The sequence below is a fragment of the Antennarius striatus genome, chromosome 15 (assembly GCF_040054535.1).
Source record: "Antennarius striatus isolate MH-2024 chromosome 15, ASM4005453v1, whole genome shotgun sequence".
Lineage (NCBI taxonomy): Eukaryota > Metazoa > Chordata > Actinopteri > Lophiiformes > Antennariidae > Antennarius > Antennarius striatus.
Genome location: NC_090790.1, coordinates 20,286,460 through 20,311,004, shown reverse-complemented (window position 1 = coordinate 20,311,004; position 24,545 = coordinate 20,286,460). Strand labels below are relative to the sequence as shown.

The window sequence follows — 24,545 nt, the reverse complement described above, 5'->3', positions numbered from 1 at the left end:
AATGTACAGTTTTATTGTCTGGATTTTGACCTCATTTCCTGGTTTTGCTCAGATTTAAGGAGGTATTTTTACGTTTCATCTGATCCAGTCCACCTCAAAAAAGCTCTGGACAGTTCCAGGAGTTCATGCTGAATATCGGTAAGAAGTGGAACGGGTCCACGGGTTCTTCAGGGGTTCCTGAGGTCCATCGTGGAGGGACATCACACGGTGTTCTCTGATTGGATCAGATCCAGAATCAACTGGATGGTCCTCTCGTCTGCAGCAGACCACAAACGCCACATGAGATAAAAATGCAACCTTAATATTAATAACTATATGTTACTCCATATGAGTGATGTTATTCTCCACCTTCCAGGTTCATCCTGGGATTCTCCAGTTTCTTCTCCAGCAGAGAGTCCATCAGCCTCCTCAGGTGTTTGAAGATCACGCCGATGCGAACGGGAGCCTGGAAGGACAAAACCGCACACGTTCAATCAAACCACGCCTGGAAGAAGATCCGCTCTGACGGCGCCGGTGATCCCGGTGACCTCCGACCTGGAAGTGGATCCACCCGTCCAGCGTGATGAGCCTCTCTCTGTGCTGGATGTCGATGTCGCCTCCGAACAGCAGCATGGGGAACGGTGAGACCAGGCTGGTGTCCCGCAGGTAGATCCTGGTGTACTTCACCTGTGGGTCGAGGGGGGTTAACACCGAGGGGGGAACACACACACACACACACACACACACACACACACACACACACACACCTTCTCCTGGTACAGCAGCCAGCCGTGGGTCTGCAGGTGGCGGTTGACGGAGGACGGGTGCACCTGCGCCTTGCCCTGGGGTGTCTCCACCGTGCAAGCCACCCGCTCCAGGGTGTCCACGGAGGGGGTGCACAGCACCCGGGCCACGCTGTCGTAGAGCCCCGCCGTCAGGACGGCGTTCAAGACGGAGATCTGCTGCCGGGACAGCGCCGCCACCTGAGGCTTCTTCACGCGGGAGGTGGAGGAGGAGCAGAAACCTGCCTGCTCCATCATCTTCATCAGCTCGTACTTCACCTCCTGGGGGGGGGCAAAGAGGGAGAGGAGCGGAGTGAAGGTGTGTGACGTGTGTGCGCATGTGTTTGTGTGTGTGTTACCTCTATGGTAATCAGAGCTGTCCGATTGAGGAAGAACTTCCTGCAGTAGGACGCTTCTGACCTTTGACCTTCAGTGCGAGAATTCTTCCACCTGATAGGACGAGAGAGAAACGTGCCGTCAGATGCAGGTGGACTTCTGCTCTCTGATGATGATGACGGTGATGATGAAGTCCGTACCCCATGTATGCGTTGTAAATGGTCAGGTGATCAGAGTTGGCCAATGACAGGGCGGCTTTGGCCACGTTGGCCTCCTCCTTCCTGTTCAGGGGTGTGGAGAAAGGCGACTTCTCGGTGATCGCTGCGGCGATGGTCGCCTGGACAAAAGTCGTCTTATTAGTACGCGAGAATGGACGTCGAAGACACGCACTGACGAGGTCAGGGGTCACGTCTGGACGTACGATGGGCTCCAGGCAGCCGAGGATGGCGCCGTAGACGAGCATCTTCCCGATCTTCACGTTGACGGGGAGACTCGCCAGGTGGTGCCCCAGAGGGGTGAGGAGGTGGGCGTCGGGTCGGCACGCCCCGATCTTCCTCAGCAGGTTGACGGCGTTGCTGACTGATTGAGGCTGGGGGGGGTCGAGGGCGCGGCTCAGGAAGTCCTCCGGGGAGCCGTACTGGCATTTCTGATGGGAGGGGCCAAAACGAAACAACCGTAAGAACGTGTGTCAGTGTTGGTGAGAACTTCCTTCAGTGTGGGGTCGTCTACCATGATGTGAAGACACAACTCCTCCAGAGGGACACGGAGGATCTCCGGGACGGAATAATCCATGAAGGCGTCAAACCTGAGGTCAGACCAAGCAGAACGGGTCAGCGCCAACAGAAATACCATGATGATGATGTCATCGATCTGACGGGAGGTCGTCTGCACCTGAACTTGGGGTAGAGGCGGAAGCAGAAGCCGCTCCGGACCCGTCCTGCCCTCCCCTGCCTCTGGAGGGCGCTGGCTTTAGAGACGAAGGTTTCCACCAGGGAGCTCATCTGGCTGCTCTCGTGGTACCTGAACACGCACACGAACACACAAACAGACACACGTGTGTGTGCAGACGTTACCATGGCAACACAATCAGCGGGTGACGATGCAGCAGACAATCCTCTCGTGTTAGCGTGCTGCTAGGAGCCTGTGAGACTTTTTGTGGTGTTCATACTTATTTTCTTTCGTTTTTCCGGTGTCGATGACGAAAACGACGTCAGGAATGGTCACGCCCGTCTCAGCGATGTTGGTCGACAGGACAATCTGGAACGGACGCGACACAGGCTGGTTTAATCCGGATTTTAACAAATACAATGACTAAAGCGAGTTGACTGTGACAGAAATTACAAGAATTATATGATGGTGCATTACCTTTCTGACGCCAGCAGGGGGCACTGTGAAGGCAGAAGCCTGGTCCTTAGAAGACAGAGTGGAGTGCAGAGCAACGATCCTGAACCTGAACGAGCCAATCACAGGTCACACGTGAAAATTACATGTAGAATTGACATGTTTCAGCATTTCTTCCGTTTCCAAATGCCTGGAGTAAAAATATCATTTCTGATGCGTTCACCTGTTCTTGTCCTTGAACCTCTTGTCTGAGGTCAGGAGGTCAAAGAGCTGCTGGATGTGAGCCAGACCCGGGAGGAAGACGAGGATGGCTCCGCCCACCTCAGCAAACTGGGGCGATTTCTCTGGCAGAGCACAAAAATAAAAAACCATGAACACAAGGGACAAAAGCGTGTTTGGAGAGGCGGAGGAACGGGTGGAGCCGCACCGATGTAGTCGATCAGCTCCACCAGCAGCTCCATGTTGATCTTGTGAGGGTTCATGAACTGCAGGACCTGCCGAGTCCTGCTGCTGAAGTGGTCAAGGTCTGGACCCAGGTCCCAGCCGGAGACTGACTCCCTGATGATCACCTCCTGGACCAGGATTCACGTGTGATTGGAGCAGACTGGAGTCACATGCCGTTACCTCACCTCCTGCGTCGGTGCTTCACTCACCTGGTGGTTTAACGTCTTGCCACCTTTCTGCGTGACGGAGATGCTGACCTCCTCTTCGTCTTCAAGGAGCTTCTGGCTGTACTCGGAGTCCTTCTCCAGGATGTACCCAGTCTGCTCCACGATGTCTTCCAGGTGCGACACCTGGGAGACAAAAACCACGGGAGCTTAAAACCCGTCTGATTGGATGAGAAACGTCCATCCGATGCAGATCCTTCTCCTCACCTCCACGGGGAAGGTCCTGCCGGGGATGCTGACCACCGGGCAGCGGTTGAAATAGTTGGAGAACTTGTCGCAGTCCACTGTGGCGCTCATGAGGATCAGCTGCAGGTCCGACCTCCTCATGACCACATCCTTCAGGATGGTCAACAGGAAGTCCGACTGGACGCTGCGCTCGTGGACCTGAGGAGAAGGATGTGGGACAAAGACCAGTTAGAGGTGCCCAAGCCCCGGATCATGGACCGATACCGGGTCAGTCGGTAGCGGGTCACACAGATAGTGATCCCTCGCTACTCGCGGTTAATGCGTTAAACTGTTTAAAGCACTGTTTGGTGTTTTGTTCCGTGAGTCTCGGAACGCAGCACACCTCCGGATGCTGTCAGCCAATAAAACGTGCGTGCGGTATCACATGACTGCCTACTAAAAATCTGTGATGAGGTGAAACCGGGCATCTCAAAGCGTGAATACATGATGGATTACTGTAGTTAGAGAAAAACTGTTTTTATATTTTGTTGGATTTATCCACCAGCAAAACCGTTGGTTGTTTGTTGGTCACATGACCGGCGTCTACAGGAAGCCGGTTCTGTTCACAGGGACTACCGGACCTCGTCGACGATGACGTGTGTCAGGGAGCTCAGGTGCCGGTCGTGCTGGAGCTTCCTCAGCAGGACTCCGGTGGTGCAGTAGAGCAGGCGGGTCCACTCCCCCGACTGGTTCTCCATCCGGATCTGGTATCCGCACAGCGACGCCTGGGGCGGGGTTTCAACAACCAACACGATTATCAACGCAAATCAGCGTCACGCTGCCGAGATAGAAGCGTCTCTAACCTTTGACCCCGGGCCGTCCTCGCAGCCGAGCTCCTGGCTGACCCTGCAGGCGAGGCTCATGGCGGAGATCCTCCGGGGTTGGGTCACCACGATGTTGCAGGGCCGCGCCGCTCCGCCTCCCGTCAACAGCTCTTCCAAGAGGAACTGCGGGATCTGGGTGCTCTTCCCGCTGCCCGTCTCGCCGGCCACCACCACCACCGGGTGGCGCTGCAGAGCCTCCAGGATTCGATGGCGGTGCTGGAAGACCGGAAGCTGCTCCCGCTCCGCCTGTAGTGGGAAAATGTTTATGAATTTTTTTAAATGAAGCGCGTTTGATGCGGCTTGTCGTACAGGTGGGGGGTCCTCACCTGCAGCTTGAGGGCCAGAGGGGACCTCCTCAGCTTCTTCAAGAGCTCTCTGGAGGCCTCCAGTGACCCCGCCCCCTCCTTCCTCCCTCCTCTTTTCGCGCTCTTATCTTCCGCGTCTTCTCCTTCCTCCTCCACATCAAGTCCCGCCAGGTTCTCCCAGGACTCCTCGGGCTCTCCGTCCCCCGTCCCGCCCTGCTGGTCTCTGGACCCGGGCTCGGGGGACCTGCTGTGGCCCTGCTGCTGCTTGAGGCGGGCCAGAAGCCGGGCGATGAACTGGTCTCTGGGCTTGTTGGCGGCGGTGCGACTCTCCTCCTGCTTCTGCTGCTCGCCGTCTCTCCACTCCAGCCACACGTCTCTGTAGGTGGGGGGGAGGAGCTGGTGCACCGACTGACAGGAAGCAGGCGGGGAGAGGGGTCACGGAGGGGTTCGAGGCGAGGTCGCGACCTGACGTCCTATGCGTCGTGTCTCACCTGTCCTTTCACCAGGTTGTAGAGCGCTAGCGTTGCGGCGAGGTGCTGAGCCTGCATGCTGTCTTCAGTCAGGATGGTGGGACACACCTCCAGAGCGTCGTCCAGCCTCTGGACCCGAACCCTGGTCGACCCAACCACAACCAATCAGAACCTGTGGTTCCATCATCTTCAACAATTTCAATCTTTGTTTTGCTTTTCAGCACATAAGATCATCTCAACCCGACGTTCCAGGTCTCCATCACACACACGCTCACCTGCATCTCCAGTATCGTCCTGCAGCCACCTTGTGGAACGCCGGCGGCGGACTCTTGGGCAGGTTCTTGCGGACCCAGTCGATGAGGAACTGCTTGGGGGACTTCCCCGTCCAGCTGCGAGCCGTGTAGTCGAAGTTCCGGACGTCCTTCGGCTCGTTCTTTTTCACGACTGGGAGAAAAAACGGAACAGAGTGAGTTTCCGGGTCTATCGACAGCGCGTTTCTCTCCGGCCCGCGTTTGGACCTTTCTCCACGGGGGGGTCTCTCTCGGCTCGTTCAAACAGCTTGAAGCCGAGGTCCTCCTTGTCGTCGCTGTTGGGAACCGCTTTCTTTTCCCGTTGAGGAGCGTCTACGACTTTGATAGCCGGGTTGAACACGGGGTGGGACTCCAGCTGCTTCATCTCTACGGCGACAAGAGTCCGTTTGTTCAGCGTGAGGCAGAAGCAGCTCGATCACGACCCGCGGGACAGAAAAACACCCCCACCTTGCTGGATGACGCGGATTCGGTCCTGGGCCGTCCTCTGACCCGCTTTATCGCCTTTCAGCTTCGCAGCAGCCGCCATTTCTTTTGTGTCGTACAGTTTAGCAGTGAGGACCAAATAGGAGTCATTCTGCACACACACACACACACACACACACACACACACACACACACACACAAATAAAAAAAGACAAAACAATCTATACGTATTAGGCCTGTGTCAACAGCACGCTAGCTTAGCATAGCACGAACCCTGGCCTGCCTAACAACAACATAAATCTATAGTTCTTCATTTATCTATTTATTTTTTTATTATTCTCTTTTTTTATTTCTTTTTTTTTCTCTTGGCTTTTTATTTAAAATGTTTCGTCTCTTTTTTTTTCTCCTGCAAAAAATTAAAAAATTTCCTAAATTCCGTGACTTTTCATGAAGAAAGTTTAAAGTTTTTTTTTCTTACTGGGTCAAACTTCTCCTCCAGTTCAGGATTGTGAATCTTCATCCCTTGTTTCTCTTCATCCTCCTCCTCTTCCTCTTCGCTGCTCTGCTCAGCGTACCTTAAGATCCAGTCCTTCATGCTGGCAGCCTCCTCTTCCTCTGTGGTCTGGGAGGGGGCGGGGGGGGGGGGCACATCATGATTGGGTCACACTGGTCTAACGACACACTCCTGTGAACACACACACACACACACACACCTTGGGGGGGCCCTTGCGGGTGTGGGGGGGTGCTCTGGGGCTTGGGTTTGCACGGTTCTCCTGAGCAGGTGTCTGGAACCTGGGCCTGCTCCTCTGGCTCTCCTCCTGCATCTGCTGGCTGAAACCTTCTGGAAGCTCCTCTGGAACAGAGAGAGGAGACGTCACAGATGGGAAAGACACCAAGACCAGACACCTGGTAGTCCTCCCACCATCTCTAAGGTTGAGGCAGAGCCAATCAAGAGCGGAGTGGAGATCCCCGCCGTACAGCACGCTACTCTTCATCGCCTCCTCAATGTGTTCCCTCTTGAAGTGGAACTTCTGGAGCGCCGTGTACAAGTCCTGCAAGACACACAAGCTAACGCTAACCCGGCTTCAGGTGCATGAACACAGCGATGGCCGACAGACGGACGGGTTTGTCGTCACCAGCAGCTTCTTGGTCGTCAGTCGGCCTGATATCGGCCCCTTGTCCCCGTTCTCCTCCCTGAAGTCATTGATCAGCTTGATGATCTTCTTCTCCAGGTCAGCCTGGATGCTAACCTGCGTTTATTAGTATTAGCATATTATTACTAACACACCTGTTTCAGGAAAGGCGACACATTCAAGGCATTACAATTTTGTAAAGTTTGTGTCGGTCCATGAGGTGGGGGATTACTGATCTAAGCAGACACTAACTGTTGCTGGTTTAAATGGTTTTAGAACCCTATATATGTGTGTTAAAGCACAGGTGAGCATGGATCAGGTCTCACCTTTAGGATGGACTTGTCGGAGACTCCACCTGTGTCCACCTGGGCAGAGTTGGACATACTGTAGGTCTTCGGAGCTGGAAGGGGGGGGGACACCGTGTCAGGTAAACTGTACGTTAATGATTCATTCAGGTGGGATGTTTTCATACTGACACCTTTGGATTTGTTCTCCTTTGCTGGCTTGGCCGGGTTGTTGCTGCCTGGTTGTCTCCTCGCCTCCTCCGCCACGCCGTTCCCGGCTGCAGGACCACCGGCCCTCCCCGCTGCCGCCGCAGGGGCCACCGGAGGGGCCGCGGACTTCTTCTTCTTCCCGCCCATGATGTCACCGACACGCTCACCGAGTCTCGACCGTGTTTTAGCGACGGGATGACGAGTCAAAGACGGAGAGTCTCAGCGCGAACGCGTCGCTCCAGCTCATGTCGGTTGTGAACACTTTTTGGACAACGCAGCTGCCGTACCGAGAGTATTTCCGGGAGCAGCCTCCTGTTGCATTGTGGGAAAGTATGCCCCTAACAAATATGGCGGACCCCTTTGGTGACGGGTTGTTCAGCGTGTTTGATGATGAACAAACGACTTCAAATAAAAAGTCACCTGCTTGTTTGACACCGGATATCGGGTAAATTTATGCTGTGGGTTATTTTTAAACTTAATCCAGGGGGATTAACGGAATGTGAGATTAGCACGTGAATGAATGCTAATCTCAGATAGCGAAGCTAGCCCTGAAGCAGCATGCTAGGTAGCTCTGGAACTCAACAGAAACATGAAAACAAAACGTTGTCAGGTTCTATTAATAAACCTTAACTTTAATAGTTTATTAGATTTTATTGTGTAATGTATTACGTCACATTTTAACCCATTTTTATGTGACGTAAATGTCGACTGTGAAACAGCCTTGCTGCTAGTTAACTGCTAACAAGCTAAAGTTGGGCATCTACACTGTGTTTATTGTTTACAGGAAGGTTTTAGTCAAGAATGGCGTGGATAAGGATGCTGGTCCGTCGACCCGCAAGAGGGAGGCGGACAGTGACGGCGGAGAAGACGCGGTGTTCGGGAAGAAGCCTCGAAATGAGGCGGTGTCTGCTAACGAGCTGAAGTGAGTTCTGTCCCCACATGGGATGCTCTGGGTGTGGATGTGGGTTCGTTAGCATTTACCAGCCATAGAACACAGTTACAGCTTCATGTTGGATATTGTTAAACTTTACCTGAATGAACCTTGTAGCTGTCATGAGGTCCTGTCTCAGAGAGGTTTCAGTTCAGCTTAATGTCACCCAAATTAAGGATTTGGAGTGTTGTGAGACGAAATACCTGCTTTTAAATGTTTCTAAGCTTTGCAACTAACTGGAGTTTGTTTTCCTCAGTGTGGCAGAATTTATGCCCCAAGTGAAAGTGGAACAAGTGGAGACGGTGGAAGGATGCTCACATGAGGTAAAGGACAAGGATTCACTGATGGGTGACACAGAAAAGTAAAAGCAACAAGCTGTTTTGCTTTAAGCACTGCTTTAATAATTCTGACGTAACAGTCACAGAAATATTTAGATCGCTTGATCTAATAATATATTTACACCAGAGATAAACCAGTTTTTTTAAGTACAGTTGAACCTGAGATACAAGTTGAATCTGTTCTGTGACTGAACTTTAAGTCAAACATTTAACCATTTAAAATAACAGAAATCATTTTAATCCATTCCAGCCTTTTAAAAAATCCCCAAACACCATAAATAATGAAAAAACAACATTTTATCAACCAATAGACACGCAGACTTTATCTGTGTGTAATTAATTATATATAAGTTACGTAAACAATGATAAATAATGAAAAGAAACACAAAGTCACGAGAACACACGAGCTACGTCTTTACTCCACCAACGAGAACGAGATCTGGTCTCACTGATGTCGTATCCATCCGCCAACACGTGGTAAAGAACGAGATCCGGTCTCACTGATGTCGTATCCACCCATCTACTAGCGGTGACGTCAGAAACTCATATCTCAAGGTTCTACTGTTTAACTTTTGTCTAAATTAAATGTCCAAACTTGAATCGTTCACTAGTTTTTTGTCAACAGGTGGCTCTTCCTGCCAGTGACGAGTACAAACCATTGAAACCACGAGTTGGGAAAGCAGCTAAGGTACCGTATTTTGGTGTTGTTGCACTGGGGTATCCCGATGGGCTCTGACCTGCTTCCTGTGTCCTGCAGGAGTACCCGTTCACCCTCGACCCCTTCCAGCGTGAGGCCATCTTGTGCATCGACAACAATGAGTCTGTGCTTGTGTCGGCGCACACGTCTGCTGGCAAAACCGTGTGTGCTGAGTGAGTAAACACGTCAACGAGGATCACATGGTGAAGACTTCCACTTTAATTCTTTATCATCCTCTGTTAGATATGCCATTGCCTTGGCGCTCAGAGAGAAGCAGAGGGTGATCTTCACCAGCCCCATCAAGGCCCTCTCCAACCAGAAGTACAGAGAGATGTACGAGGAGTTCCAGGATGTGGGACTGATGACCGGTGACGTCACCATCAACCCCACCGCCTCCTGCCTCGTCATGACGACGGAGGTGAGACGTCCCGCCGGACGCAAGTTCAACGTGAATTGCTTGAATCTAACCGAGCGTTCCCCTCCCAGATCCTGAGGAGCATGCTGTACCGCGGCTCTGAGATCATGAGGGAGGTGGCGTGGGTCGTCTTCGATGAGATCCACTACATGAGAGACGCTGGTGGGTGGAGAACACAGCACACCTCCGCTCACACGTCTCCCCTCGGTGATCCTCCATCTCTCTTTCAGAGCGTGGCGTCGTGTGGGAGGAGACCATCATCCTCCTTCCTGACAACGTGCACTACGTCTTCCTGTCAGCCACCATCCCCAACGCCCGACAGTTTGCAGAGTGGATTTGCCACCTGCACAAGCAGGTGAGCGGCTCTGAGCGGAAGGATCCGGATGAGACCACCTTGTTTTTCCTGCTTTGTGTTTAATTGATGGGATGTTTCTGTGCTGTAGCCTTGCCACGTGGTCTACACCGACTACCGTCCCACGCCGCTGCAGCATTACGTCTTCCCAGCAGGGGGCGATGGCCTCCACCTGGTGGTGGATGAGAACGTAAGGCTGCACACAAAACTGCACTCATTCAGGTCAGAGCTGAGGAGGTCGGGTTCTAATGCCGCTCATGTGGGTCGTGGCTTTAATCCGTCCCCCCCCCGGAATGTGTTTTTGTGTGTTTCTGTCAGAATGAAGCAAAAACAAACTGGTTAGTGCTAAATGTTACTTGGATCCTGCCTCTGGTGGATAATACCACAAAGAATGATGTCAAATAATCACACTTTTTTATTCTATTAGTAATTTGGATTATTGGATGTTCTAGGGATTAATTTTGATTTTATTTTAAATTAAATGTGTGGGATCGTTCGGCCCCGGCGAAGGGTTACGTGACAGACGTGTGTGTTGTGTTTCTCTTCAGGGAGACTTCAGGGAGGACAACTTCAACACGGCGATGCAGGTGCTGAGGGACGCAGGGGATTCAGGGGGCAGCAGTGGAGGGGGCAAATGGGACCCAAGAGGACGGAAAGGGGGCACTAAAGGTGTGTGTGTGTGTGTGTGTGTCAGCTTTCACTGACGACATCCTCTTCAGTGGGATAATTCCACGCGGTCACATCTGCAGGTCCGTCCAGCGTGTTCAAGATCGTGAAGATGATCATGGAGAGGAACTTCCAGCCCGTCATCATCTTCAGCTTCAGCAAGAAGGAGTGTGAGGCCTACGCGCTGCAGGTGGCCAAGCTGGATTTCAACGGAGGTGTGTGTGTGTGTGTGTCACGCTCCTGTGACGTGTTCAGCTCCTGGTTGTCGTGTGTCGTGAGGTTCAATGCCTCCGGTGTCGAGCACTTCAGCTCCTCAGACGTGTGGATTTGATGGTTTTAGGCGGCAGGAAGTTAAACCTTCTGTCAGATTCCTCCAGAACGAGTTTGAACGCGTCATGAAATCAGTCGCAGCCGTCACGCCAGCGATGAGAGCATCGCCTCCACGGATCGTGTTTCACACGTTAGACCAACACAAATACATTTTTTGTGGCGTTGCTACGAGAAAGAGGGAGGAAGTCGACGTGAGGCAACAGAAACCTGACTGCTGGCAGGCCGATGTGAATAAATCCCACGAACAGGACTCCTGCTGTCGGGTTCAGGCGGTGAGGGGAGTTAATTCACGCGTTCTGATCCCTGCAGGACGGGAGGGAGTCCAAAAACAACAGCGTGAAGAAACCCTTTCCTCCCACGTCTCCGTTTGTTTTCTCTGTTGTGACATCATCATAAATGCGAACACACATATTTTTCTTTTGCCAACGCTGCAGTTCCAATATTAAAAATTTGGCAAAACCTGTCGACGTCTTTTCTCCCCTCCAGCAGTTGTGTTCTGGAGCGGTCTCTTAGAAACGAGGCGTCTGGCGGTGGAACAGCTTCAGGAGACTGAAGGAAACGTGACTGCATGGAGGAGAAATGTTGACGTGGAGAGAAAAGATTTAATGATTAAATTCTGTTGTCGTTCAGAGAGAAGAGGAGCGTTCCTCGCTGCGTTCCAGACGCGTCTCGGTGCAGATTAATTTACAGCGATCCCTCGTTCCTCGTGGTTAATGTGTTCCAGGAACCACACGCGAGTAATGAATTCCACAATCGAGTGACAAACTATCTTATTATTTAAGGTAATTTAAATGTTTCTGAACCCCCCCACACTGATATTAAACCACTGTGTTACCTTTAAAACACTGATAGACTGTTGAAAACACTTTTGTGTCTCCCGACACACACATAGTTTGTGAAGGTTGTGGGTTCTAATCCTCCCCTGTCTGATCCAGACGACGAGAAGCGGCTGGTGGAGGAAGTGTTTAACAACGCCGTGGACTGTCTGTCGGACGAAGACAGGAAGCTCCCTCAGGTGAGGAAGCGCCTCCTCTTCCTCAGGTGAGGAAGGCGAGCGGCGTGACGCCACCTGCTGGTTTTTCCAGGTGGAACACGTTCTCCCGCTGCTGAAGAGGGGCATCGGGATCCACCACGGGGGCCTCCTGCCCATCCTGAAGGAGACCATCGAGATCCTGTTCTCTGAAGGCCTGCTGAAGGTACCACGCCCACTAGAGGGCGCTTTCTGTCCCTGAGGTCCAGGAACCAGAACCCTCCAGAACCTTCTGACACATTTCTGTTTTCGGGCCGTTGTTTCTCAGATTTCCAGCTTTTGGTTTCACAGCTTCAAAGTTTCCTCCACATGTTTCTGGGGAACAAAACGCACATCCGACACTTTTTTTTTCACTAATGTGAAACAGTGGCACCAAACCGGACACGAACATGAGTGTGTGTGTGTGTGTGTGTGTGTGTGTGTGTCTCTAAACGGGTGTGTGTGTTCTCCGTGTTCTCCTGTCCTCCAGGCGCTGTTTGCCACCGAGACGTTCGCCATGGGCATCAACATGCCGGCTCGCACCGTGCTCTTCACCAGCGCACGCAAGTACGACGGCAAGAACCACCGCTTTGTAAGCACAAACACACACACACACACACACACACACACACACACACACACACACACACACACACACACACATACACACACAGGTATGTGTGTATGCAAAGAAATCTTTTGGAATATTCTTTTTGTTGTGGAGATGCTGCTTCTTTCCCACGTGTGTTTTAAACGCCAGTAGTTTCCGTGAGGGTTCCTGTCTTAGACTGGTGTGTGTGTGTGTGTGTGTGTGTGTGTCCGGTGGAGGCGTGGCCAATAGATTGCTCCGAACCCCTTAGAAGGTCTGCAAGCCTGCAGCTAGCGAAGCCACATAAACAGCCACGTAGTGTTTACAAGAACCCGACCGCCTGTGTCCCCAATCACCCTCATCCTCACCTCACAGGCATTGATTTGCAGCAGACACACACACACACACACACACACAGGCTGGAGGAGAATGTGAGAGAAGACAAGCTCGCGTCCAGAGCTTTATGAGGAACATCTGTTGAGGCTGATGGAGCCAAAGCTCCACGCAGGCACATTCAAACACACACACACACAACTACACACACACACACACACACACACACACACAGAAACACACTTCTAAATCCAGCACACTTGTGTAATAAAGATCGCATCACTTGGACATAAAAGTAATCACATCCACCTTTTTTTTCCTGCTGATGAGTGTAACCAGAGCCGTGTGCGATGGAGACGAGTCCTCCGTGTTCCAGCATCGGATTCATCGCCATCGATGTCGAGACTGTTTCTAACTCTCAGATGTGTTTTCTGGATGATGTGGTTTCATCTCTTCCGTCTCTGTGTAGATCACGTCGGGCGAGTACATCCAGATGTCCGGACGCGCCGGCAGGAGGGGGATGGACGACCGGGGCATCGTGATCTTCATGGTGGACGAGAAGATGAGTCCGTCTGTGGGCAAACAGCTGCTGAAGGTACGACCGGAGCTCACATTCAGACAGCTTTGCAGTGGAACCCGCGAGCTGCTCCGTGATTGGCCGGTTGTCTTGCAGGGCTCGGCGGATCCTCTGAACAGCGCCTTCCACCTGACCTACAACATGGTGCTCAACCTGCTGCGGGTGGAGGAGATCAACCCGGAGTACATGCTGGAGAAGTCCTTCTACCAGTTCCAGCACTACCGGGCGTTACCCGGGGTGGTGGAGAGTGAGTGGGGGTTCCGACCGGGTCCACGCCAGGCCTCCAGCTCCTGGTTCTAGTTGTGACTCCAAACACGGTTTCTCTGTGCAGAGATCAAGACGTACGAGGAGCAGTACAACGCCATCGAGATCCCCAACGAGGAGAGCGTGGTCACCTACTTCAAGATCCGTCAGCAGCTGGCCAAGCTGGGCAGGGAGATCCAGGAGTTCATCCATAAACCCAAATACTGTCTCCCCTTCCTGCAGCCGGGGCGCCTCGTCAAGGTGGGGGGGTCAAAGATCACGATGTTAGCTCCGCCTCCCGCCCCGGCGGCTGGAGTTCCGGGTTCTCACGTCGTTTCTCATCTCCGTCCCTTCAGGTGCAGAGCGAGGAGTCCGACTTCGGCTGGGGCGTGGTGGTGAACTTCAGCAAGAAGGCTAACGTGAAGGTGTGTGCGTGTGCGTGTGTGTGTGTTTGCGTGCGTGTGTGCGCTGGTACTGATGTGGTTCTGTGTTCAGGCCGGCGCCGACTCGGAGCCGCTGTACGTGGTGGAGGTTCTGCTCCACTGCAGCAAAGACAGCGTGAAGGACGCCGCCACCGAGGCGGCCAAACCCGCCCGGTCCAAGGAGACCGGAGAGATGCAGGTGGGCTAACGGAAGCGCGGCGCCGGCGCCGACGTAAGGTCGCGTCCCTAACGGGTTCGTCTTCGTCCAGGTCGTCCCGGTGATGCTCCACCTCCTCGCGTCCATCAGCTCCGTTCGCCTTTACATCCCCAAAGACCTGAGGCCCTTCGACAACCGGCAGCTCATGCTCAAGTCCATCCAGGTAGGGGGTCCAGCGGCACGGCGAGGCGGGGGGGCTGCAGAGGGAGGTTCTGACATGTCGTCTGTTTGTCTCCAGGAGGTCCAGAAACGCTTCCCGGACGGCGTCCCACTGCTCGACCCCGTGGATGACATGGGCATCAAGGACCCGGCGCTCAAGAAGGTCATCCAGAAGGTGGAGGCCTTCGAGCACCGCATGTACTCCCACGGGCTGCACAGCGACCCCAGCCTGGAGGCCGCCTACGCCCTGTGTGAGAAGAAGGCTCTGGTGAGAACCCCTCTGAGACCCGACGCACGACACCACCTTCAGTGTAGAAAAAAAAACAAAAAACAGTTCATGTGGTCACATGTGTCAAACTCAAGGCCCGGGGGCCAAATGTGGCCTCCACATCATGTTATGTGGCCCGCGAGAGCATAAAAGGTCAGAGTGTCTATAAATAAATCACATCAAGTGTCCTTTGACCAAAAACTACATTTCCCACAATGCAGTAATTAATACCGTTTTAACTTAAAAAAGGATTTATGTTAGAACAGAGAAACAAACAAACATGTTTTTTCTGTCTAACTGTAATGTTTGGAACTAGAATCAGTCAGAAATTCAGTTATTTAACACTAAGGAGTAGTTACATTTAGTTACATTACACTGAGTTACATTTAGTTACATTTATTAGTTACATTAAGGAGTAGTTACATTTAGTTACATTACACTGAGTTACATTTAGTTACATTTATTAGTTACATTAAGGAGTAGTTACATTTAGTTACATTACACTGAGTTACATTTAGTTACATTTATTAGTTACATTAAGGAGTAGTTACATTTAGTTACATTACACTGAGTTACATTTAGTTACATTTATTAGTTACATCTGGCCCTTTGAGGACAGCTGTTATGCTGAACTGACCCTCAGTGAAAATGATTTTGACCCCCCTGATGTAGATAATGCTGACTACTGGGAGTCATTCAGAGGAAAGGTCAGAAGTCACCAGGTCAGAGGTCACCAGGGCAGGAAAACAGTTTAATAAGTAGTAAAAGAAACACTCCATCTGATTCAGACGTGATGACGACTCGCAACGTACCTTTAAGTTTCCAATGAGCGTGTTTCCCCTCGGCTAACCAGCAGGGGGCGCTTCTCAGGTGACTGAAGATGAGGCGTGGCCTCATAAACCTGGAGGTGGAGCTTCTGCTTTAGTCTGATGTGTTGTAACGTTTAGGGCAAAGGTCAACGTGGATGAGAGGGCGAGGAGGAGGCGGATGATGTCAGTGGGGTGGGGATCCGATACGAGCTGACTGTGTGTGTGTGTGTGTGTGTGTGTGTGTGTGTCAGATCGCAGCGGACATCCGGTCGGCCCGGCGGGACCTGAAGAAAGCCCGGACCGTCCTGCAGATGGACAAACTGAAGTGCAGGAAGCGAGTCCTGAGGCGCCTGGGGTTCGCCAGTCCGTCCGACGTCATTGAGATGAAGGGGCGTGTCGCCTGTGAGATCAGCAGGTAGCCGCCCCCCCCCCCCCCCCCGTCCAGCGACGGAACGCCGTTCCCTCTGTCGGATAAAGTAACGCAACGCCGTTCCTTCTGTTCCAGCGGCGACGAGCTCCTGCTGACGGAGATGATCTTCAACGGGCTGTTCAACGACCTGACGGTGGAACAAGCCACCGCCCTGCTGAGCTGCTTCGTCTTCCAGGAGAACGTAAGCACACACTCACCTGTAGCCCCGCCCCCTCCTGTCGTGTCCCCGCCCTGACGCCGTCTGTTGTCGTCCTCCAGGCGAGCGAGATGCCCAAGCTGACGGAGCAGCTGGCGGCGCCGCTGAGGCAGATGCAGGTGAGGTCAGGTGAAGGCCACGCGGTCGCGTTCCGACGTTCCCGGATCACGTTCTTCTTCTTCTGCGCTTCCAGGAATGCGCCAAGAGAATCGCCAAGGTGTCCGCCGACGCCAAGCTGGAGGTGGACGAGGAGACGTACCTGAGCCAGTTCAAGCCCCACCTGATGGACGTGGTGTTCGCCTGGGCCAACGGCGCCACCTTTGCTCAGATCTGCAAGATGACCGACGTGTTTGAAGGTGAGCGCTTCCTGTCCCCCTCCACCCCCCCTTGGAGGAAGTAGGCGTGGTCTAAAGAGGCGAATTAACTCCGATGTTCTGCTGCAGGGAGCATCATCCGCTGCATGCGCCGCCTGGAGGAGGTTCTACGACAGATGTGTTCCGCCGCCAAAGCCATCGGCAACACGGAGCTGGAGAACAAGTTCGCCGAAGGTGAGACGCAGACGGAGGAGGGGGCGGGGCCTCAGCGTCAACAGATCGGACATTTTCTGATGTGATTTTAGTCTGAATGAAGGAAACAGAACAAAGTTCTGCGTGGAACTCATCCTTCGTTTTTGTCCCTGCAGGAATAACGAAGATCAAGAGAGACATCGTCTTCGCCGCGAGTCTCTACCTATGAAGACGACCCAGTAGGAAACGCTCACGTCTGAAAGACTGGATTATTTTTATATGTTCAGGTCAAATATTCCACATTTATAATCCCATCGGTTTTTGCTGCCGCAGATTTTAATCCAGAAACCAGAAGACGAACGTTGAACGAAACAAAAAGGTTTTATTTTGCACCAGAACATCCTGTTAGTCACGTTAAATGGCTTTTCTTGTTTTAAACATTTGTAAATACTTTTTTTTTTTGCAATAAACGTCTGTATGGTTTAGCTTCTGCATACAGACCCAACAAAAGTCGTGTTCAGGTCATGTGACTCTGGATAGCAGCAGGCGGTCCGGTGAAGGCGACACGTGGGCGTCTCCGACGGAACCCGATGGCGGCGACCCGGAGTCGGCGGCAGAACCGGATCTGATCTGGGATCAGCGTTTCTCATCGGCTGATCCCAGATCAGATCCCGGCGCCGGCCGGCTGCAGGTCAGGAAGCAGGGGGGGTGGGGTTACATTCACCAAGGGGGCGGGGCTACATTCACAGGTTTCTTAGCAGTGGTCGGACCCTTCAGTGGGCGCGTGCCGTAAAGTCTTCCCACCGGTTCATTCGACGATACGGACCATTATTTGGTTCCTGTCCAGCTGCATCCGTCAGTCGCCGGGTCATGGGGGGGTCGTGGGGTCGCGCTCCGCCCCCGATGGGGGACCAGTGGTCAAAGATGACAAAATGCCTGACAACAAAAATCTTTAAAAAGATTAAAAAAAACAAGAGGCCTGAGGAGCAGCTTCCAAAAGCTTCAGGGTTTAAATCCATGCAGGGGTCTGGGGGTGGGGGGGTGTTGAAATGTGCATATGGAGAGCTGGGGGGTTCTGGGAGCGGTTGCCTAGTTACAGCTCTCAAAGTGGTTTCCGTTGGTGGCGCCTTCTTGCAGGTTGGTGTCCGTTAAGTTCTCGTCTTTGTGGGGTTCCTCCTGCGGCTTGAAGAAGTCGGACACAAAGAAGACCTGCGAGATACAAGAGAATGGGGGGGTTACAAAGGGTCATGAGTGGGGGGTGGGGGGGGGCGCTGAGGTGGGATCAGGCGGGACTCACCACCAGGACGGCCATGGCGGCGCCCTGCAGGAGGCCGACCAGCACGTCGCTCCAGTGGTGTTTGTAGTCGGACACCCGGGACAAGCCGGTGTAGACGGAGGCGGCGATCAGGAAGAACTGGATTGTGGGTCTGAGCAGCCGCGCCCATTCCGCCCGCAGCCGTGCCTGCAGGTAGAGCTGGGAGAAACCACACCCATCAGGGACAACACAAGGACTAAGGTGTGGCGGTTAACTGGGTTTACACACACACACACACACACACACCAGAGAACAATCACTCAATCAGGCAGGAAACTGTCATAAAGCCGGAGTGAACGTCCTGTTCTACTGTTGACTTCCTCAAACGAAGTCGTTTACGACCTGGATGACTTCCTGTTCGGCTCCACATCCTGACACAAACTGAACCTTTTGTTTCAGATGAAGGAACGCGGTGAATGTCAGCTGTTCTCCTGCAGCCGCTGGTCTATTTATACCAGCTGGTGTTGATCAGGGCTGAACCAACAGTCTGTTCAGTGGGGGGTGGAGTAAGGGGGGGGGGGTCCACTGACAACAGCTGACGGTTCCTCAAGGGGAATAAAGCAGTGATCTGCTAACTAAGACTTGTGGGCCGGATTCATTCAGTCTACTGGTAGAAGTTACTTCACCTTCATGATAGTAAAATATCAGCTGTGTTTTTTCTGTTTATCACATCACAGGTTGTTCTTCATTTTTTTCTGTGATTTCCTACAAATCTGACCTCATCCAAACGTTCTTCGCCTGGCGGCAGCAACATCACTTTCGGCCAATAAATTAAAATGTTGTTCATGAAAGCAGTAAAAGGTCAGCCGGTTCTGGCCCAGGGCTCCATAACCCCCTCTTTCTACACTCCAGACAACGCGGAGGGGACACGGCCCCCCCCGGGCCTCGTTACTGCGAGACACAGTTTTGATCCAGAACCTGCAGCGCTGGGTTGGGACTTGAATGTGACACCGGGGGCTCAAATGGTTACGGGCTAACCCACCACGCTACCGATTCCTTCACGCTCACACCTTTTCTCTGGGCGTATTTGTCTTCGTCGTTCAGGAAACGGCAAGAAAAATGAAGGGAGGGGTGGGATTTGAACCCATAACCTCAGGTCTGAGTTCCTCCTCTCATCTCTCTGAGCTAAACCTTCAGCTGCTGGATCTGGTTTGGAACTTGTATTTATGGGTTCACAGGTGGAGGAAACCACCAAAATGTTTGTGTAACCAGGTTTAGAACCAATTCCCACTACAATGACCCCCCAGGTGTGTCCTCACACCCTCCTTCACACCTATGATCATTCTAACTTGAACTATGCGCATGTTTTTGGAGCCACCAGACACGTGGAGAACATGCAAACTCCTCACAGAGAGGCCCTCAGTGGGGTTTGAACCCCAGACCTCCTGGCTGTGAGGCCACAGCGTTACCGCTGCGCCGCCGTGCTGCTCTGGTGAGAGGACGAGGACGACTACCAGAACAGTTCACGCTTCACACTAAACCTTCTTTTACCGCCTGAACTACTGACAGAACGCAGTGTTCTCGTTTGCGTGCAATCGTCAGAGAGTGGCCGAAATCGCAGACAAAAAGAGTTAATAGAAAAAAATTCATTAAAATTAAGTGTTTAGTTTTTATACTGTACTATTGGCTAAACTCAGTCCTTGCATTCGTCTTCTACCGTATATTCTGGTGTTACTTTTGGGATGCATAAAAGTTATGCTGGGATGCACACATTTTTGTTGCAGTGCATCCCAGGGATGCGATACTTTTTGGAGGTAAAAAGAACTCTTGAGAATGCTAGCCTAGCGTTAGCCCCAGACGTGACAAAGCGGCGTTTACGACCCCTCCAGGGACGGCCGTGACTCTTATCGCTGTGTGAACCTGCGTTAGAACACCACGCCCTCGCTGCTTCCTGTCATGTGGACGTGTGATGGTTGGACTTACTGCCAGGAACATCATGGAGTACATGGAGAACGAGGAGTGGCCGGAGTAGAACGACAACCTGGGGGGGGGGGACACACACATTATTATTATTATGTGTGGAAACACGACTCACCTGAACAGGTTAACGTCATCAGCGTAAAGGTTAAGCGTGCTGCCAAAGCGAAGCTAACGTCTTGTTCTGGGAGCTTTAAGGTCAACTCAGTTACTTATTAGTCATCCTATCAGTAATTACTGACTGATTAACTCATAAACTGTCGCTGGGGCGACCATTAAACCTCATCGTTTATTGAACAACAGGAACATTTTCAACGTCACACCAGCGTCTAAAACAACCTTTTAGAAGCTGGTGTGTTTCGCCATCACGCCTCTTCCCCCCCCTGGGGTGGTTAATTTAAGCATCATCGGGATCACATGACGGTAAAACTACCCCCGCCCTTCTCCCTCTACCCCCGACGGGGTGGAAATACTTGGATATTCATCCAAAAGTGGCCGATCCCTGCTGCTGACAAACGTTTGTCGCTTCGCACGAGACGAATGTCTGCAGAGCAGCGATAGGACGACAGGAAGTGGACGCACCCCACCCTGGTGGGGCAGATCAGAGGGGTGGGGTGGGGTATTTACCCTGCAGTTGAAGCAGAAACCTCCTTTTGGCTTGACTTTTGCTGTTGACGTGTTTCAGAGAGGAGAATTAAAGCCCGTCTGACTCGGACCTCCTTGAGGTCTGCTGGTCAATCTGGCACCGGTCCGTGACCCCCCCACCCACCGGATTTCCTTCTGCTCTGAGCTGATAATCTCTCCGCACACTAACTACTAGCGCGCTACCAAAGAACTCAAGTTTGGGACGCTCCTGCGGCGTCACATGACGAGGTTCCACGACCTACCTGCCCTCCTTCACCCGCCAGGGTTCTCCCGTGCAGGTGTAGTTCTCGATATAATCCCCCAAAGAACAGTTGAACTGCGTCCAATCAGGCTGGCACACATCCAGGAAGTGAGGCCTGAGCCGGCCAATGGAATACTTGGCGATGTCGGTCAGCGATTGGCTCAGGGCGGCGCCGAACAGGAAGACGCCGACGGCTTTGTAAACACAGGAAGCGTAGCAGCCGAAGGACGACCTGGAGCGGAGTCGCTTGAGATAAACCAGGAGGCTCTCGCCAGCGATCATCTGTGGGGGGGGGGGCACGGGGGTACAGTTAGGGAATCACATGATGATGTCTGCAAGATCAGAACCAGACGCCCCCGTTAACCGGGTCCTGGTGACAGAAAAAGCCGATAACTCCACTCGACAAACAAACAAACACGACAGAAGAGCGATCGCATCAGGAGGATGAGGATGATGAAGATGTCCACGTCAGAACAACCACGAGAGTCGTTATCAAGGATTATTCTACCATCGTCCTGCAGCTCCAGACGGATCCAGAGCGGAGTTTCAAAATAAAAGTCTGCCTCTGGTCATCTGTCAGTCTCATCGTTAGCGTTAGCGTTAGCAGACCCCCACACACCGTCAGAGCCTCATGCGATCATGCAGGGTGAGATGGGGGGGGGCAGACAAGCACACACAGATGATTCACTTACAGTGATTACCACCACGGGAATCATGACACCTCCCAACCACTGGGGGGGGACGGTGTCTTCTTTAAACGGGAACCTGATCGATTCGTCGCGACAGAAAAAGCCTCGGCGAAAAGGCCGCCGCCGCACGTCGAGAACGACAAACGGCAGGCAAGCTGGCAGGAAGCAACGAGAGGAGAGGGAGAGAAGACAGGTTATCAGGGGGGGTCTTGACCCGCTCCCACAATGATCGGGGGGCATCATATCGCCCAAAGTGATGGTTAAAGTGTTGGCATGGCGACGACAGTTAAATACGGATGAGTGGTGTTAATGTGGAACCCCGCCCCCCCGCCCGTCAGCTGTTCCCTTCAGAGGGAGGGCTGAGCAGCCCCCCCCCCCCCAGAAGAACATTCCAACTATTTTAAGACCCGACGCGTTCAGGCCCCCCCCCTGCCCGAACAGATTTTAAATCCTATTTTATTCCAGTAGGGATCGACCTGTAGGGGTCGGGACGCGACCTTTGACCTATGGGGCCGACACGGCCTTTTATCGATTGTTTTGACGTGGACATCTTCCCCCGTCTCGGAGTCAAACAGGAAGCTGGCTGTTCGGGGCGTTGCCCCCCTGCCCCGCCCCGAAGGGCGGAGCCTACTTACGCAGGTGATGTTTAAGGTGAGGCCTACAGAGTAGAGCACGCTGGAGCTGATGGTGCTGGGGTGGAACGGGTACTTGATGCTGTCGTCGCTACAAAAAAAGCCCCTCTGAATGGGGCGGAGCTTAAAGAGGTTAAAGGCCACCAGAGGCAGACTCGCTGTGGACAGAGACATCAGGGAGGGGTCAAAGGTCAAAGGAAGTGAGAGTGTGTTTGGTGATGTGTTTGGTGCGTTCAGGTCCAGCAGGAAGTCGAAACGTCCAACAGGTGGGAGAGCTTCGGTTTCCTGTTGGGCCTGAACGCAGCATCAAGAGGGGGACGTCACGCGCGGGACGTGAGACGCGTGCGCGTGGGGTCGATTCCCCCCCACGCGACTCAAGACCAGACTCAGCCCCCCCCCATCTATTATTCACCGGTAACGGATCAGGTGTCGTCACCGAACGGTGATCCGGTCCGCCGCCGACACACACACACACACACACACACACACACACACACACACACACACACACACACACACACACACACACACACACACACACACAGAACACCAACTTGAACCCACGCTGATCAAACGTGTCGACAGAATGACGGAATGTTTCTTCACGGGGAATAAAAACGAGGATTAAAAGTAAAAAACAACAAACAAACAAACAAACAAACATTCTTAAAATAAAACAATCCGGTCTGTTCGGATAATCCACTTTAATCCTGAACGGTAACGATCTATAAATAGATTAGGGATCGAACCGACGACAGATACCGTTCCTGGATCGGTGGAATCCAACAGGGATCAATACGTCTGATCGATCGATCCCCTCTGGTGGTAATAAACAAACCAGAGCAGGTAAACAGTACAACGGATGAAACGCAAACGTGACTCCTGTTTGTGCGCCTTTGTTTACCGGTTTGTGTACCGGTTTGTTTACCGGTTTGTTTACCGGTTTGTTTACCGGTTTGTTTACCGTAAATCCCCGGTGTGTGGTTCGTGACAGGTGCCGTAAATCAAACGCACGTTCGGACCGTCACACATTTGAAGTGACGTCATTCAAACACATGGACTCGAACCCGTGACGGTCCTCCGGTACCGGGGGAAACGGTCCGGACGCGTCACGGCGATCCGGTTCCGGGTGCCGTTGGGGGTTAAAGCAGGAACCGCGTCTCTCTCGGGGGGTCGACTCCGTCCCACCACTCCCTTATCGCGCCCCGCGCCCCGCGTCCGAACAGACGGATTAAATCCAATCTCTAATCGGATCAATAAGGGACCGGTGCCCCGGGGACCGGACCGGGACGTACGTACCGAGGAGGAGACACACGGCGTCCAGGAGGACGTAGAGGATCCGTCCGGTGTCGAACATGTTGGCTGTTGTCCGCGTCTGAGTCGAGTCCCGGCTGTCGGGGCGTCCCGTCCGGTAACGAACGGCGGGGGATGCTCCTCCCGGGGGTGTCGCTGCTATTTCCGTACCGGAGAGAGATCTGTGGTAAACGACATGTAAACACAATCAAAAACAAACAACAACAACAACAACAAAAACGTCGACGCCCTCATGCGGGACGCGCGGACCCCCCCCCCCCCACCGGACCGCACAGGAATCAATACCAGCGCTGCCGCTGACGCGGCGGCGCGGCGCGGTGCGGAGGGGAGCGGCGCGGCGCGGAGGGGAGCGGCGCGGTGCGGAGGGGAGCGGCGCGGCGCGGCGCGGAACTCACTCCGCCTGCCAGTCCTGGAGAGGGATGGAGAAGAAGCGGTCGCTCTGGCCGGAGCCGGACGAACACCTGTCAGGTGAGCTGGACCGGGACCCCGCGCGAGCCTTCCGACCGACTGGGGCGCGCGGATGGCGGCGCTCGGTCAGGTGCTGCGTTTGAGGTCCCGGCGGAAATTGGAGAGTCGAAGACATTTGATGGGTCGGGACCGTCAGTCTTTACTTATGTCGATGGAGCAGTGAGACGGCTTATAACCTGTTACTGTCCCTTTGTGGTGTGACTGTTGTGTGTTCGATTACTATAACATGATCGATCAAAAACACCAGGAATCAAAGCCCTTCAAAGGGTTGAAAGCGTTTATTGTCATGTGACCGGTTCAGAAACATCCGGCCGTGACGCCCCCAGAGCACCAGACCAGAGTTTCAATTAAAAACAAACCACCGCAAATATTATCACTACATAAGGGCGACATTATAACTACATAACGACATCGTGTATTTGTTTACGCGATGCAGCCAGAAAGTCCCAGCCGGTAACGGGACTCCGGTAACGGGGAACAAAATAAACATCCGGTTCTGTTAAAGCCGAGCAGTTAGCTGCTAGCATGTCGGGAGTTTAACCCGAA

The 24,545-nt window shown here is 52.9% G+C and overlaps 3 protein-coding genes across 4 annotated transcripts; 1 reads left to right on the top strand and 2 right to left on the bottom strand.

The window, feature by feature from the left end:
- Positions 1-7,581, bottom strand: dhx29 (DEAH (Asp-Glu-Ala-His) box polypeptide 29). The gene is made up of 28 exons (XM_068334573.1): positions 7,276-7,581; positions 7,124-7,197; positions 6,801-6,914; positions 6,587-6,716; positions 6,378-6,517; positions 6,143-6,286; positions 5,689-5,815; positions 5,449-5,607; positions 5,206-5,374; positions 4,952-5,072; positions 4,482-4,868; positions 4,135-4,401; positions 3,913-4,056; positions 3,314-3,490; positions 3,092-3,232; positions 2,866-3,010; positions 2,662-2,782; positions 2,463-2,547; positions 2,266-2,354; positions 1,989-2,117; positions 1,827-1,902; positions 1,519-1,743; positions 1,298-1,434; positions 1,121-1,211; positions 747-1,043; positions 535-666; positions 349-445; positions 1-256 (listed from the first exon to the last, which is right to left on the bottom strand). The coding sequence occupies exons 1-28, from the start codon at positions 7,436-7,438 to the stop codon at positions 201-203; spliced, it is 4,137 nt and encodes a 1,378-aa protein (XP_068190674.1). The 5' UTR covers positions 7,439-7,581; the 3' UTR covers positions 1-200.
- Positions 7,582-17,093, top strand: mtrex (Mtr4 exosome RNA helicase). Its single transcript, XM_068334575.1, has 27 exons — positions 7,582-7,736; positions 8,076-8,213; positions 8,479-8,545; positions 9,186-9,248; positions 9,318-9,430; positions 9,501-9,675; positions 9,744-9,834; positions 9,903-10,027; positions 10,116-10,214; positions 10,573-10,693; positions 10,774-10,905; positions 11,956-12,035; positions 12,106-12,216; positions 12,520-12,621; positions 13,421-13,546; positions 13,625-13,775; positions 13,860-14,032; positions 14,128-14,196; positions 14,267-14,392; positions 14,463-14,573; positions 14,649-14,837; positions 15,898-16,061; positions 16,152-16,257; positions 16,335-16,391; positions 16,466-16,628; positions 16,716-16,820; positions 16,955-17,093. The coding sequence occupies exons 1-27, from the start codon at positions 7,624-7,626 to the stop codon at positions 17,005-17,007; spliced, it is 3,123 nt and encodes a 1,040-aa protein (XP_068190676.1). The 5' UTR covers positions 7,582-7,623; the 3' UTR covers positions 17,008-17,093.
- Positions 17,094-17,140: 47 nt separating this feature from the next.
- On the bottom strand, positions 17,141-24,271 carry LOC137608308 (phospholipid phosphatase 1-like). 2 transcript variants are annotated; one of them, XM_068334579.1, is made up of 7 exons: positions 23,927-24,271; positions 23,517-23,692; positions 22,221-22,375; positions 20,898-21,178; positions 20,017-20,074; positions 18,076-18,252; positions 17,141-17,987 (listed from the first exon to the last, which is right to left on the bottom strand). In XM_068334579.1, exons 1-7 carry the CDS (start codon positions 24,112-24,114, stop codon positions 17,868-17,870), a joined length of 1,155 nt encoding a protein of 384 aa, XP_068190680.1. In that variant the 5' UTR covers positions 24,115-24,271; the 3' UTR covers positions 17,141-17,867. The 2 variants fall into 2 exon arrangements, with proteins under 2 accessions (XP_068190680.1, XP_068190681.1); XM_068334580.1 differs by lacking the exon at positions 22,221-22,375 and adding an exon at positions 21,589-21,740.
- Positions 24,272-24,545: the final 274 nt, after the last annotated feature.